This window comes from Pomacea canaliculata, linkage group LG4 (assembly GCF_003073045.1).
Source record: "Pomacea canaliculata isolate SZHN2017 linkage group LG4, ASM307304v1, whole genome shotgun sequence".
Classification (NCBI taxonomy): Eukaryota; Metazoa; Mollusca; class Gastropoda; order Architaenioglossa; family Ampullariidae; genus Pomacea; species Pomacea canaliculata.
The window spans coordinates 632,398-649,270 of record NC_037593.1 but is presented as its reverse complement, the minus strand read 5'-3'; the positions used below and the strand labels follow the sequence as shown (position 1 = coordinate 649,270).

General features: G+C 45.7%; 1 protein-coding gene across 1 annotated transcript; it reads left to right on the top strand.

Annotated features, from left to right (window-relative positions):
* The first annotated feature begins 243 nt into the window (after window positions 1-243).
* On the top strand, window positions 244-3,943 carry LOC112562537. The gene is made up of 2 exons (XM_025235823.1): window positions 244-2,794; window positions 3,266-3,943. The coding sequence occupies exon 1, from the start codon at window positions 1,298-1,300 to the stop codon at window positions 1,904-1,906; it is 609 nt and encodes a 202-aa protein (XP_025091608.1). The 5' UTR covers window positions 244-1,297; the 3' UTR covers window positions 1,907-2,794; window positions 3,266-3,943.
* Window positions 3,944-16,873: the final 12,930 nt, after the last annotated feature.

Genomic DNA, 16,873 nt, shown 5'->3' with positions numbered 1-16,873 from the left:
TGTACAATGACACAGGTTCTGTGTACCAGACACAAGTGGACAGTTGTGTACAGTGGCACAGTTAGGTTCTGTGTACCAGACACAGGTGGACTGTTGTGTACAGTGGCACAGTTAGGTTCTGTGTACCAGACACAGGTGGACTGTTGTGTACAGTGGCACAGTTAGGTTCTGTGTACCCCACACAAGTGGACTGTTGTGTACAGTGGCACAGTTAGGTTCTGTGTACCCCACACAAGTGGACAGTTGTGTACAGTGGCACAGTTCCACTTATTTTTGTCGATGATATGTTTATTTGCCGTTTAATAAACATCGTCACCTGGAGCGGGTGCATTCTTGTCCTCGTTCCTGCTTGACAAGAGCTGTCGGCGGGTGGACCTCGCACTTCGCACCCGTCCTGCGTTCAAGAGGCAGGTGACCATTGTGTGGAGGTCGATATAACACACGTGAGGACACGAGGACCGAACCATGCACACTCGTGTCTGAACGCGCCCCACCCGCAGGCTAAAAATAGCGGCACGTGACGGCGGTGGAGGCGCGGCAGACGACATCAGACGGCGGTGTACTGCGGGCTGCCGCTGTTGCTGGCTTCAGGTCTGCCCCCCACACACACACCACCACCAACACACACACACCGCCAGCACAGGTCGCCCACCTCGCAGTCGAGTCTGGCAGGTGAGCCTGTGTCGTCACACCGCCTCCTGTCACGCTTGCCTGCGGTTCACAGCGACACCAAGCGTGCTGCATGAAGTGTGACCCCCCGGTGGGAGGCTGACATCGCTCGCACCTCCCGGCAGTTGCACTTCAAACCAGTCCGACTACCAGGGACGTCTCTACCCCTCTGTGACGGCCGCCACCCGGTGTCTGTGAGCCCTGCCTTAGCTCGGGTACGAGTGTCCGCGTGTGTGTGGGGATCGAACTGTTTCCTGTAACGAGGACAACACGCGACGATCTGTGCACACGTGACATCACCTGCTGTGATTTCATTTCTGAGGAGGAGACTAATTTCCGACAGAAATCGCTGTGACATGTTTGTTGTTCTGCGAGTGTGACACGCTGAGAAGTGGCGGCTGTCGGATGGCCATCACCTCCCGTCACACCTGTGACCCCGTGAAGGTAACGATCCTCGCACCTACTGCCGCTGTGTGACAACAACAAGGGGCCGCCACATCCCACAGGAGACAGTCTACCTGCCGCACGGAGCACCAAGGGTGAGGTGGGTGGGGACTGCTGCCGTCTACTCGTTCGTCTCCTCGCTGTGTTTGTTTGTGTGTTTGCGAGCTTGTCCACGTGCCAAAGCATGATCCCAGTGCACGTGACGGAGTCTGTGACTGTCGTCAAGGTGCCCTCCATCGCCCAGCGGACAGTGGAGAGCTGCCTTCGCTTCTCCGACATGCGGCGCCACAAGGAGATGGTCCGGTTCGAACCCCGCCTGGCGGCCGTGCGTCATGCCGACACACTCATCGTGTACGGCCACAACAGCACGCGCAAGCGCTACGTCAGCCGCACCTTCTACGAGCCGCGCGTGCGCGCCAGTTCCTGGGCCGAGACCGACTTCGTGCGACCCAAAACCACGCAGAGGAGATTCCAGTCCTTCCTCGACTACCACATCGACGACTGCCGCAAGTGGTTCAAGACGTGCGTGGAGTTGAAGGCTCGGACCTTCTCCACCATTTACGCTGGACATGGCGACGCCACCATTGCCGGAACCACCACAACCACCACATCGACAATGGCGCCGTCTGGCGGTTATGGTGGGGTCCACGACGGGCCTGGAGCTTCGCAGGTCTACATCCCAGTCCGGCCAGAGGGCAACGTCGGCTTTGATGAAAGAGAGTTTGTGGTCAGCCTGACCGCCAAAGACAAGGTGGACATCAACATGAATGAACCGTTACACAACGGCTTCTGACAGCCGCGTGCACACGTCAGCACCGCTATCTGACTGTCAGCCCCACTCATCCCTTTACGTCCACCCTCCACCCCTTCTCTTGTCGCCATGAGGTGGACCGTGTGACCGCCGGGTGTGTCCTGGACAGGGTCAAGAAGGACAACCCTGGACCTGCCGTGTTTCATTCGGTTACCTGCCCTTGACGCTTTGACCGTGAACACCAGGTGTGCAGCAACTGGGGCGTGGACTGGGGCACGGACACCATGGACTGAGCCACGCACATGATGGACTGAGCCATGAACTATGACCGGCAGCCTTGGCCTTCCTGTCTATAGATTATACTTACTGTCTATGTCTATAGAGTGTTTCATGTCTATAGATTATAGTGTCTATAGATATTACTGTCTGTCATGGCAGTGATGCTATTAACACCTGTACAACACTTGCTTGTCGTCTGTCCCTCCTACATTTACTCGCCTTGTACATGTCTACTCCTGTCACTCGCTACCCAGCGCAGTTTTACATTGTTGTGTAGTTTAGCACTGATATAGCGAGCTGTGTATGTCAATATATCCTGTGTTGTGGTGTGTGCTGTGTATAGACAAGGCCGTTGATCCATGGCAAAGATTAGTGAAGGCTGTGCACGACTTGAGGGCTGAGGGCAGCAGTGTAAGGTGGCACAGGGCACACACCGTTAGGTCACGGGCACAGGTCGAGCAATGTTGCCTTACAAGGCGAGACTCATTACTTGCCCAACCGGCGTCTGAAGGCCCTTGAGTCAGCTACCTGACGACACCTGGCTTTGTGTGGCGAGCCGCCACTCGTTCCCACAGCAGTCAAGCCAGGCCTCAAGTACCCACCACCCCAGCCACCCAGTCACCCACCTGCCTGCACAAGTCAAGATTTGATGTAAGCTTACATAGTATCCAGCAACCAACCTGAAGGGTGGGGATAGGGGGAGGGCAGGAGGTCGCAAGTCTCGCCTGAATCACCCCTGGTGCCCTCCCAGCCTGGTGTAGCTCCTGTATACTGTGTACAGAGTATTGTATGTATACTGTGTACAGAGTACTGTGTGTATACTGTGTACAGAGTACTGTGTGTATACTGTGTACAGAGTACTGTGTGTATACTGTGTACAGAGTACTGTGTGTATACTGTGTACAGAGTACTGTGTGTATACTGTGTATAGAGCATTGCATGTATACTGTAGTTACAGTCGTATAGCCCTGTTTACACTCTGTAGTTACAGGTTAGTTACAGTAATACAGTGTTGTGTTGACACTGTCTGTAGTCACAATCATACAGCCCTGTGTTTACACTCTGTAGTTACAGGTTAGTTACAGTAATACAGTGTTGTGTTGACACTGTCTGTTGTTACAGTCATACAGCCCTGTTTACACTCTGTCAGCTGTAATGAGGAAGCTGAGACCCAAGGAGACTGAGGTGGTGGCGGCTGTAGTTAAATGCCAGTTTTATGATAAGATTGCTGTGCCCAGCCGTGTCACGCCGGTATGCACTGTATGCAGAGGACTTGGAGCAAACATGGCAGTTTACCTGTGTTCTGTGCAGGTGTGTTCTTGCCGACTGAACCCTGGTGTACTCTAGCACCAGGCTACTATTAACTTGCTTTTATTGTTAGTGAGCTTGGCAAGGTGTCTCACTGTACACTCGAGCTTGAGCTTGCTGCACATGTTTCTACAACTTACAACTGTTCTCAAGAAGCCAATCTTGAAATGTTTTTTAAAAGTTGTCCTGTGCTGTTTAGATACGTCCCACCATCGCATACGAAAAGTGATGCTGACAGCAACGAAAGTCTGGCTTAAACAGCTTAATCATATTTACAATAATTTTAGTTCTAAAGTTTTCAAATTGCTTTGTGCACTGCATTTCTCTAAAATGATTATCTAAACAAATGTAAGGCCTACAAGTGTTTTCAATGAGAAGTGTGTTGTGCAACTGTCCCCAGTACATTATTAATTTTGCTGGGGAGTGCATACTGGAAGTCCACCTAATGTGGAGACAAACGCTAATCGCTGTCATAAATATGTGTTTTGAAGATGTTGTTGAGTTATTTTGGTGAGATGTGAAGCTGGCCAGTAATGTTAAGTCTGCTTTATATGTTGTCAACACTGGTTCAACCAGCGGGTGTGAAGACTGCCTGTGACAGAAATTGGTTGAGTTTTGTAGCAAATGGCTGAAGTTTGCTGTTGGGGTATCATGAGAGTAACCCTCCTACCACTAGCATCATGAAAGTAACCCAGCCACCAATAGTACATCAGTTAAAGAGGGCGAGGAGGGGCAGAAAGGCTTATTTTGACATCAACTGTAGTTGACAAGTTGTAAAAACACTACATGCACATTTCACAAACACACAACATTAACAAGTTGTAAACAACACTACATGCACATTTTACAAACATACAATATTAACAAGTTGTAAACAACACTACATGCACATTTCACAAACATACAACATTAACAAGTTGTAAAAACACTACATGCACATTCACAACACAACAACAATATTAACAAAGCTTGAAACAACACTAATGCACATTTCACAAACATACAACAATTAACAAGTAAACAACACTACATAAACACACATTCAAAACATTCACAACAACATTAACAATTGTAACAACATAACATGCACATTTCATAAACATACACAACATTAACAAGTTGTAAACAACACTACATGCACATTTCACAAACATACATACAATTAACAAGTTGTAAACAACACACATGCCACATTCACATACAAGCACAGTTTTACCAGCACATTTCACAAACATACAACATTAACAAGTTGTAAACAACACTACATGCACATTTCACAAACATACAACATTAACAAGTTGTAAACAACACTACATGCACATTTCACAAACATACAACATTAACAAGTTGTAAACAACACTACATGCACATTTCACACATACAACATTAACAAGTTGTAAACAACACTACATGCACATTTCACAAACATACAATATTAACGGAGTTGTAAACAACACTACATGCACATTTCACAAACACACAACATTAACAAGTTGTAAACAACACTACATGCACATTTCACAAACATACAATATTAACAAGTTGTTTAAAACAACACTACATGCACATTTCACAAACACACAACATTAACAAGTTGTAAACAACACTACATGCACATTTCACAAACATACAACATTAACAAGTTGTAAACAACACTACATGCACATTCACAAACATACAACATAACAAGTTGTAACAATGTAACAACACATTAACAATGTTGTACATGCAACATTTCACAAAACATACAACATTAACAAGTTGTAAACAACACTACATGACATTTCACAAACATACACATTAACAAGTTGTAACAGACACTCATGCACAACACTACAGTTCAAACATACAAATTAACATAACAAGTTCACTTTCAAACAACAACATTAACAGTTGTAAACAACACTACATGCACATTTCACAAACATACAACATTAACAAGTTGTAAACAACACTACATGCACATTTCACAAACATACAACACAACATTGCAGCTTCCTCTTTGTCACGTGATATTTTGTGCTGCACTGCATCATATTGAGGACAAAATCTGCATGTAAAAACATATCATAACAAACTATTCTTTCAGTGATCCGGGTTTTTTGAGTGAGCTTTGTTTTGTTTTGAAGAAATTCTTGTGACTATTAAAACAAACTGAAGTCTGCAGACTACAGGAATCCAGGATGAACCCGATTTAGACACGAAATAAAGGAGGCGGATAGAAAGGTGAGCATGGTGGGAGAACTTTGGCCATACTGCAAGTCCTTCCCTGACAAGTTGGTGGATGTTGCCGCACTGAACTAATGTTTACACAGTTAGATTGAGAGGAACTTTGGAAGTTTTAATTGGAGTATCTCAAGTCAGCCAACTCCATCTTCTGCTGTTGTGACAGGCGCTCGCCTTCATGCATCTGTTGACACCCAGAATAATTGCTACCTCGCGGGGTCCTGATAAATGTTTTACAACTTTGACACTTGTCACATGGCTGACAGCAAAGAGCGGGGGACAGACTGCAGTCCACACACGCCTCACAGCCCAGGGCCGCCCACAACTCGGGTAGGAGGGACAGTCACGTGCTCTCCACCTCCCTGCCCACTAACTGTTCATTTTTCAAAGCTGTTCAAAGAACGAAAATGATTTCAGTTTCTTTTTCTGGGGACGATAAGTTAATTTTGGCGATGGTTTCATTCTGGCAGAGTTTGAATTTTTTTTGTGGTATCACCAGTGGGCGAACACCTGTCACGCCTGACAATCAACATCTTGTCAACACCGTGGAGTATCATTCTGAGGAGGAAACCATGTTTGCCATCCCCCCCCCACACCGACCCAATACTTGTGATTCTTACAAAGTTCAAAAAGGTCAAATCAGAGAGAGAGACACCAATGTTGTTTATGGGGCTGACATAATAAACATAATAAACAATTATGCTTCATGTCATCTAGCTCTTGATCTAAAGAAAGGAAAGAAGAAAGTACTTGACTACAGAACAAAGACATGAAGACAAGAAGACAGTTTTTCTGTATTGTGCCCACTGGTCTCCAAACCTTGATTGTGACTGATACAATAATAAAGTCTGTGTTATTCTTACTGTTACATATTTTCTTGTTAGTGCGATAACCGGCTGAGTCACTTTACAATGAGTTTCTTGTTAAGTGTTGCCAATCGTATGACACACGTACTGCCACGGCCATCCGTGACACATGCTGATAGCAATCTGTGTGACACATGCTGACAGCTATCTGTGACACATTCTGACATTCATCTGTGTGACACATGCTCACAACTATCTGTGACACATGCTGACATTCATGTGTGACGCATGCTGATAGCAATCTGTGTGACACATACAACCATCTGTGTGACACATGCTCACAGCTATCCATGACACATGCTGACATTCATCTGTGTGACACATGCTCACAGCCACGGTGTGAAGTAAGAACACGATGGCGCAGGGACAGACAACCCATGGTGTACACCAGACATCCTGAAACATCTTGTCGACTGTACCCCAAAGGGTTAAAGTCTGTCCGCGGGTACACCTCGTGGGTAAGTTGACGACTAAAGTATTATGGTCATAATGCGTGTGTTTGTGTATGTGGCTGCCTACCCCAAGATCACCCTTGCCGCACCCCTAGGGGCACGCGTACACCGGTTGAGTACCGCAGGTGTACAGACAGCGAACCTCTAGAGTACAGACAGCGAACCTAGAATAAGACAGCGAAACCCCTTAGAGTCTAGAGTACAGAGTGAACAGACAGCGAACCTCTAGAGTCTAGAGTTTTTTCAGAGTCAGACAGCGAACCTCTAGAAGTCTAGAGCAGACAGTGGAACTCTAGAGTACAGACAGCGAATCTTCTAGAGTACAGACAGCAACCTCTAGAGTCTAGAGTCCAGACAGCGAACCTCTAGAGTCTAGAGTACAGACAGCGAACCTCTAGAGTACAGACAGCGAACCTCTAGTCTAGAGTACAGACAGCGAACCTCTAGAGTCTAGAGTACAGACAGCGAACCTCTACAGACAGCAACCTAGTACCTCAGACAGCGAACCTCTAGTCTAGAGTACAACAGCAACCCTCTAGAGTACAGACAGCGAACCTCTAAAGTCTAGAGTCCAGACAGCGAACCTCTAGAGTCTAGATTCCAGACAGCGAACCTCTAGAGTACAGACAGCGAACCTCTAGAGTACAGTCCAGACAGCGAACCTCTAGAGTACAGACAGCAAACCTCTAGAGTCTAGAGTACAGACAGCGAACCTCTAGAGTACAGACAGCGAACCTCTAGAGTACAGACAGCGAACCTCTAGAGTCTAGAGTAGAGACAGCAATCTAGAGTACAGACAGCGAACCTCTAGTAGAGTTACAGACAGCGAACCTCTAGAGTACAGACAGCAAACCTCTAGAGTCTAGAGTACAGACAGCGAACCTCTAGAGTACAGACAGCGAACCTCTAGAGTACAGACAGCAAACCTCTAGAGTCTAGAGTCCAGACAGCGAACCTTAAGAGTACAGAGCGTTCAACCTAGAGTACAGCAGCGACCTTGCACTCTAGGGTTTTCACCCTGTAAGCATAGGGTTTGCACAAATGGCAATGATGCTGGTGGTGGCCGAGTGCAGGCGGCATCTTGACACGTGACTGTCGTTGCCGTATGCGGACCGCATCCACGGAATATTTGCTGAGCATCGGCGAGAATTTCCTCCGACACAGCGCCGACCCCGGGCTCAACATTTCGTGGCGCCAAAGGCCAGCGAGCGACGTGCGCGACATTTACACGGGGTGGTTGGGGTGGGTGGGTGGCGGGCTTAATGTCGCAGTGCCCGGCTCCCACACCCCACTCTCAACAGCAGTGACGTGCCCGGATGTACAGGGGTCACAGCTGCAGCGACAGTCACCCAACTGTCAGGCACTGGGGAGGAGGGCTGATGACAGAGGAGCGAGTGATGGTGGGAATACCGAGTTGATGCTGACCCCCATGCCCTACGTGTATGTGAATGAGCGAGAGACAGAGAGAGAGAGACAAGGTGATCGTGTGATTGAATGAGAGCGAGAGACAGAGAGAGAGACAAGGTGATCAAAGGATGTGTGGTGACAAGAGGAGAGAGGAGAGAGACAAGGTGATCGTGTGTGTGAATGAGAGCGACAGAGAGAGAGACAAGGTGATCGTGTGTGTGAATGAGAGCGAGAGACAGAGAGAGAGACAAGGTGATTTGTGTCCCCCGAGTTGCTGTTAATTGAGAGAGGAGAGAGAGATGACAAGGTGATCGTGCGGTGTGAATGACAGCGGCGAACAGAGAGAGAGAGAGACAAGGTGATCGTGTGATTGAATGAGAGCGAGAGACAGAGAGAGAGAGACAATGTGATCGTGTGTGTGAATCGAGAGCGGAAGAGGATTAATAGTAGATAAACTAACAAATATATACTAACCAAGACGTAGAATCGACATAGGGTCCTGCCCACAGGACTGACCTCTGTGCTCCCACCCTCTCCAAGGGCAGTAATTAGCCAGGAAGGTAAAGGGAGGTAAGGCTGGGACTGCGGCAAGCATCATCAGCCGTGTGCATCATCACCGGGTCCATCAGAACCTCCTGAGTCTGGAGACACCTGTGTGAAGACCATCACCACCACACCTGTGTGAGGACCGTCGGTACACCGGTGTGAAGACCATCAGTACACCTGTGTGAGAACCATCGGTACACCTGTGTGAAGACCGTCAGTACACCTGTGTGAGAACAACCTGTTTGGACGTCAGTACACCTGATGAGAACCTCGGTACAACTGTTGTGAAGACCATCGGTACACCTGTGTGAAGACCGTCAGTACACCTGTGTGAGAACCATCGGTACACCTGTGTGAAGACCATCGGTACACCTGTGTGAGAACCATCGGTACACCTGTGTGAAGACCATCGGTACACCTGTGGAAGACCTCAGTACCCTGTTATAACCATCGGTACCCTGTTGTGAAGACCATCAGTTACACCTTGTTGAGACCGTTCAGTACATCTGTTGAAGACCATCGTACACCTGATGTAGAACCATCGGTACACCTGTGTGGAAGACACATCGGTACACCTTGTAAGACCGTCAGTACCCCTGTGAAACATCGGGTACACTGTGTGAAGACCATCGGTACACCTGTTGAAACCACGTACACCTGTTGAGACATCCGGTACACCTGTGTGAAGACCGTCAGTACACCTGTGTGACAGCTTCTCTAGACAATGACACAGAAAATGGTGAAGTAGTGAAGACAGGTGGTGTACAACAGCCACTACTACCACACCGATGACGTCATCTTGGTGGACACTATGACCAGAAGGTGACCGACTCATATGGAAACATGTTCCAGACTTTGGCACCTTGCCACCTTTTTCTTTGTGTCACGTGACGGTGACGCCTTGCTTGACCTGATGACCTCGAGAGATTTCTGTCTCGCCCTCGCAAGAAGGACGCTGCCCTCTTCTTGGAGCACGTGATGCTCGGCCAGCAGTTGTTGGCGCTTGACCATCGTCAACCTGTGGTTGACTTATCTGCCCCTAGTTGGGTAGGCTGTGGCAGTTAATGTTTGATGCGCTTAACGATAGACGCAACAGTACTAACGGATGAACGTCAGAATAAAGTTGATAACTTTGCTTTGATTCCTGAAGGTTGGAGACTTAGGGTCCCCTACAACTCACATCAGGGTCAGGACATCAATTTTCAGCAGAGTTTGTCCTGTGGACATCTTGGTGTAGGCGTTGTTTGTACACAGCGCGTCATCACCGCGAAGGGATCAATAGTCAGTATACAGCGCGATACTGGATAGTGTGATAAAAGTGATAAACTGTGTGTGGACCTGAATACCTCACGAGAATTCAACAGCGGGAGCCCTACATGCCAGGAGGTGTGCCCGAAGTTGTACGTGACAAAGCACTGTCTCACCGTCAAGTTGTTCGACTGTCACGCTGCGGCACGTGTGGCGTCTTCATCAGCAGTTGTAGTTAATTATGCACGTGGTACACAGGCAGCCGTCAGTGTTTCAAGTCTCCCCGGGATGTTTCTACACCCCGCCACTCCCCCCGCCTCCTCTCTTCAGGGCTTTGCTGAGGACACGTGGCGGCTCTTGAACTGGGGTCAGCCTGCCCTCTGGGATGGGCTTTCGATAAGGCAGGGTGCATGTGTGTGTGTGAGAGAGAGAAAGTGTTAGAGAAATAAAGACTGTGTATGTGTGTGTGAGAGAGAGAGAAATAAAGAGAGTGAAGAACAAAAAATGACAGCTGTTTGTTGTCATACACTTGATGCTACGACGTACAGGGTGAGTCGTTGTTTTACTGGTTCGTTACTGTGGTCAACCTGTGGGCCATTTCACAGAAAGCTCTCAAAATGGCGCATTGGTCAGGCCGGGTTCCTGTCTTTCACAGACAGCTCACCCTGCATCTCTGGAGCTCCTGGAAACACAAATACACGTGGTATCATTCCCCACGCCCCCTCACACAACCGCGCAATGTGCTGGTTTTTTCCTCTATCATAGATACTCCGCCTTCCCTTTGTTGTTCTGTGTGAAGCCGCCTTGTGTCTCTTCCTCTGTCTGTGAATAGCAACACTCAGCCCTGTGGACCTCTGGTATTGAGTCGGAATTGTCATTTTTTTTTTTTGTGATACCCGGACATAGCTATGGCTGATACTTGTGAAAACCCATGGAGTAGTATTGTCTCCAATGTGGACTACCGTTGGAGTAGCCTATTGTCTCACCTTGTGATACCGTGAGTAGCTTGGGTCTGACAACTGTGATACGTGGAGTAGCTATTCTGAAACTGTTGACTACCGGATGAGCTATGGTCTGACCACTGTGACTTCCACGGAGTAGCTATGGTCTGACCACTGTGACTACCGTGGAGTAGCTATGGTCTGACCACTGTGACTACCGTGGAGTAGCTATTGGTCTGACGTTTGCGGGTATGTGAGGTCGGTAGCTATGGAGGGTAAGATACAACTCATGTTAAACTGACCTCCGCTAGTAGTCAGTGAGCTACTCTGGTCAGTACGAGAATTTAGATTGTTAGTCACGTCACAGATAGTGTATAGAGTGGTACAGTGTCACTAGGTATGTAAGTGTACAGTGGCATAAGGGTAGTAGAGTGTAACTAGTCACACATCTATGAGAGTGGTAAGTAGTCACTATAGGTATGTAAGTGGTACACGGTCACAGGTATGTAGAGTGGTACACGTCATAAAAGTATTAGAGTGGATAGCATCTGGTACTGCTCACTACAGGTATGAAGTGGTACAGTGTACACTGTCACTACGGTATGTAGAGTGTACTATGAGCTACACTGGTCCTCACATAGTATGTAGAGGTACATTTACATGGTCATACAGGTATGTAGAGTGGTAAGTCTACTAACTGGCACTATCCCGCTAGATGTCAGTGCGCTACGTCTGGTCAGAGAGAATTTAAGATGTTTATCACGTCATCAGATAGTGTAATAGAGTGTTAGCAGTGTCACTAAAGTATCTGTAGTAGTGGTATAAAAAACAAGTGGTTCAACTACAGTATGTAGAGTGGTACACTAGTCACTACAGCTATGTAGAGTGGTACAGTGGTCACTACAAGGTATGTAGAGTGGTACACTGGTCACTACAGGTATGTAGAGTGGTACACTGGTCACTACAAGTATGTAGAGTGGTACACTGGTCACTACAGGTATGTAGAGTGGTACAGTGGTCACTACAGGTATGTAAGTGGCTACACTGTCACTTGATGGTAGAGTGGTCACTACAAGTATGTAGAGCTGTACACGGTCCACTCTAGCTGTAGAGTGGTACAGTGGTCACTACAGGTATGTAGAGTGGTACAGTGGTCACTACAGGTATGTAGAGTGGTACACTAGTCACTACAGCTATGTAGAGTGGTACAGTGGTCACTACAGTATGTAGAGTGGTACAGTGGTCACTACAAGTATGTAGAGTGGTACACTGGTCACTACAGGTATGTAGAGTGGTACACTACTCACTACAGCTATGTAGAGTGGTACACTGGTCACTGCGGTGCTACCATCATACTCCCCTGGCACTATGTAGACTAACACCCTGTACTAACACCACTCCACTGTCACCGCGTAGAGTAACACCACAATCTTTAGTGACACCCTGTGGTCTATCACTAGTTCTACTAACCCTACATCCTGCACTGGCACCATCAACACCACACGTACTGACACCACATACTTCACACCACAAACACCACATGTACTAACACCACAAACAACACGTACTAACACACAACACAACATGTTATAAACCACAAACACCACACGTACTAACACCACGTACAAACACCACAAACACCACACGTAAACAACAAACACAACGTACTGACCACAAAACACCACACGTACTAACACCACAAACACCACTGTACTAACACCACAAACACCACACGTACTAACACCACAAACACCACACGTACTAACACCACAAACACCACCATTGTACGTAACAGACACACCACAAACACCACACGTACTGACACACAACACCGAACGACACCACAAACACCACATGTATACACAGAAAACACGTATGAACACCATACTTACGAACGGTGAGTCTACTGGACAGACATCACTACTCTACACTGCACTAACACAAGTCTGCACAACACAATACGATAGGTATAGCGCAGGTACAAAGGGAAGTCAGACGCTCCGTGAGTTAGTGTAAGAGTGTTTCCCTTGACACCCGCGAGCTGTTCCCTGAAGTTTCTACACACACCCGCCCACCGGCACCGTAGCTCGTTCTGCACGCACTTAGCCGTAGCCTTGTAGTGACAGCACTGCACAGCAAATGGAGCACACTCGACCCAGCACATCCGTGCCAGGTGAGTGAGGAAGTCAACAGGGGCCAGGGCGGCCGAGCAGTTCCAACAGAACTGTTGTCTGCATTACTGTTTAACGTGGCTGGCGTGAATGTGCAATGTTCATCACAATTCTTGATTACAGTAAGCTTCCATATAGACATTATTTGTAACACGTCTAAAAACACTAACAATGTAACACCTAAACATGTACTAACATGTACCCACTAAAATTCACACAACATATAAACATGATAATAAAACATTCTAACACACTAACACATGTCACATAAACATGTCACAACATAAACAATGTGACACACACTGTCACACATTCCGATAACACGATGACACAATACACCACATAACACACACACATGTCAACACAATAACTAACATGCATACTACAATTCACAAACACTAAACAGTCACACACTAACCATGCAACGACTACCACACGTCCACTAAACATGTATACAAACACGACAACACCTGCACTCAACATGTCACCCCATAAACACATGTCACACACCCTAAACATGTCAATAACCATAACCATGTACACACACACGTACCATGTCAACCACTAATATGTAACTACACGACACAGGTGAGTCACACTAACTACATGTAACAACTCAAATTACACTAACCATGTCATATGCACACATAAACACATGTCACACTAAGCAATGTAACACACATACAATGTATTAACACGCCTGTCTAGCACACCATAAACACATGTCACATTAAAATGATTGCACATAAACCAATGTCACAGTCTATACATGTCACACCACACATAAACACATATTCGACTAACACATTCACTACACCAACACATGTCAACAATAAACTGTCAACAACATAAACATACCGCCATGAAACACTAAAAGGGCGAAGTAACACGCTCCAATTAAAGCTTATGTCAGCAAACAAACATTAACACATAAAAAAGAAGTGATCAACATAACATTAACACTGACACTCAACACGTACACACAAAAAGTCAAACTAAACATGTCTAAGAATGTCACCCTAACACATTGTCTACACCACCTGTCCACATAACACCCTGTCACACACAACATAAACTGTCACCAGCCCTAAAATGTTTCACACCATAAATCAATGTACACTAAAAATGGTACAACACTATGCTAACCATATACCACACACTAAAATTAAGCCTTGACAACTACCATTCATACACACATAACACATGTCAGAATAATACATGTAGCAATCAAGTACAACAACACACATATCACAGTGGAGCAGCAATAAACTTCGACCATGTACACCAGTTGACACAAAATAAGTCATGACATCACAAAGTGCTAACACAGTCATAAAAACAATTCACACCTAAATTACACCACGACACAGCAATACACGTTAAACCATCACACTAACAATACACACCAAGAATGTCACACACAAAACACATGTCACACATTACATAAACAAATTTCACACTAAAATACAACTAAACTGTCACACACATAGAACAATGATCATCACAATTAATGTTTTAACACATTCCACTTATGACATTATTTTCAACACTATCAGCATGTACAACTGTCATCAACTAACATGTAAACTACATGTCACACATCACTAGCAACACACACACTTGTCACACACACTAAACACACATGTCCACTAACACATGTCACACCACACTAACACATGTACACTAACACATAACACATGTCCACAACGTAAACAGTCACACACAACCGATACACTGTGCACACTAACTCATAAACACATGTACACACACATGTCACACACACTAACACACACCATAACACATGTCACACCACATAAACACATGTCAACACACTAACACATGTCAACACTAACTAAAATGTCACACTAACACAGATAAACACATGTTCACACACTAACACATGTCACACATAAACACATAAACACATGTCACACACACTAACACATGTCACACACACACTAACACATGTCACACACATAAACACAGTCTACACAACACATGTCACCACGACTAACACATGTCAACAGCACAACTGTCACACTAACACATGTCACACTAACACATGTCATACATACATAAACACATGTCAACACACTAACACATGTCACACACACACAAACACATGTCACACACACATAAACACAGTTTCACACACACACACTAACACATGTCCACACACATTAAAACACGTACAGCAACTAAAGATGTCACACATAAAACACACATTTACCCTAAACATGTATCACACACACATAAACACATGTCACACTAACACATGTCACACACACTAACACATGTCACAACTAACACCCAGTCATACCAATAAACACTGTCACACACACATAACACATGTCACACCACTAATAAACACATGTCACACACACATAAACACACTCACACACACGAACAATGTCCCACACACACTAACCAATGTCACCAACACATGTCACCACATAAACACATGTCACGCCCTAACACATGTTCACACCATAACACTGATCACATTAAAAAACAAACACATTCACTATCTAACAATGTCAGCACTAACACATGTTCAACACACACACACACACTAACACTAAACAGTCACACACACATAACACAGTCAACACTACACAATTCATCACACACTATCACACACACACCACCAGTCACATGTCACATAAACACATGTCACAACACACAACATGTCACACACACACTAACACATGTCAACATAAACTCATGTCACACGCAACACTATAACATATTTTCCATGTCACACACATATAAACACATGTCACATAAACACATGTCACACACACTAACACATGTCACACATAAACACATGTCACACTAACACATGTCACACACAACAACACAATGTCACACAACACAGTCATACACACATGTCAACACTAACACATGTCACATCACACACAACACATAAAACATGTCACACTAACACATGTCACACACACACTAACACATGTCACACACACATAAACTGTCACACCACACAGAAACCATGCTCCACACACAAAACACAGTCACATAACATGTCACACACACACACATGCACCTAAACACATGTATACCCACACATAAAAAGGTCACACACACATTACACACCCGACTAAACTTTCACACTAAACACATGTACATACACACAAAAACACATGCACATGTACACACGTCACACACAACATAAAACCCACATGTCAAGCTAACATAAACACACACACATAGTCCACACTAACACATGGTCACACTACACATAAACACAATGTCACACAACATAAACATGTCCACCACATAACACATTCACACTACACACACACAACATGTTCCCACACTAACCACATGTCACACACTAAACATGTAAACAGGTCCACATCACACACACTACAATGTACACACACCTAACACATGTACACACGCTAACACATGTCAACTAACATTCATACCAAATAACAATGCCCACACATAACACATGTCACACACCACACGTCGAAATCACACATCATGTAACCTAAACCATGTCTACAACATGTCACACACATACCCACATGTCATACACATGTCA

Bases quoted from the DNA above. Each gene is read 5' to 3' on its own strand.
- LOC112562537 (XM_025235823.1), top strand. From the start codon at position 1,298: ATGATCCCAGTGCACGTGACGGAGTCTGTGACTGTCGTCAAGGTGCCC.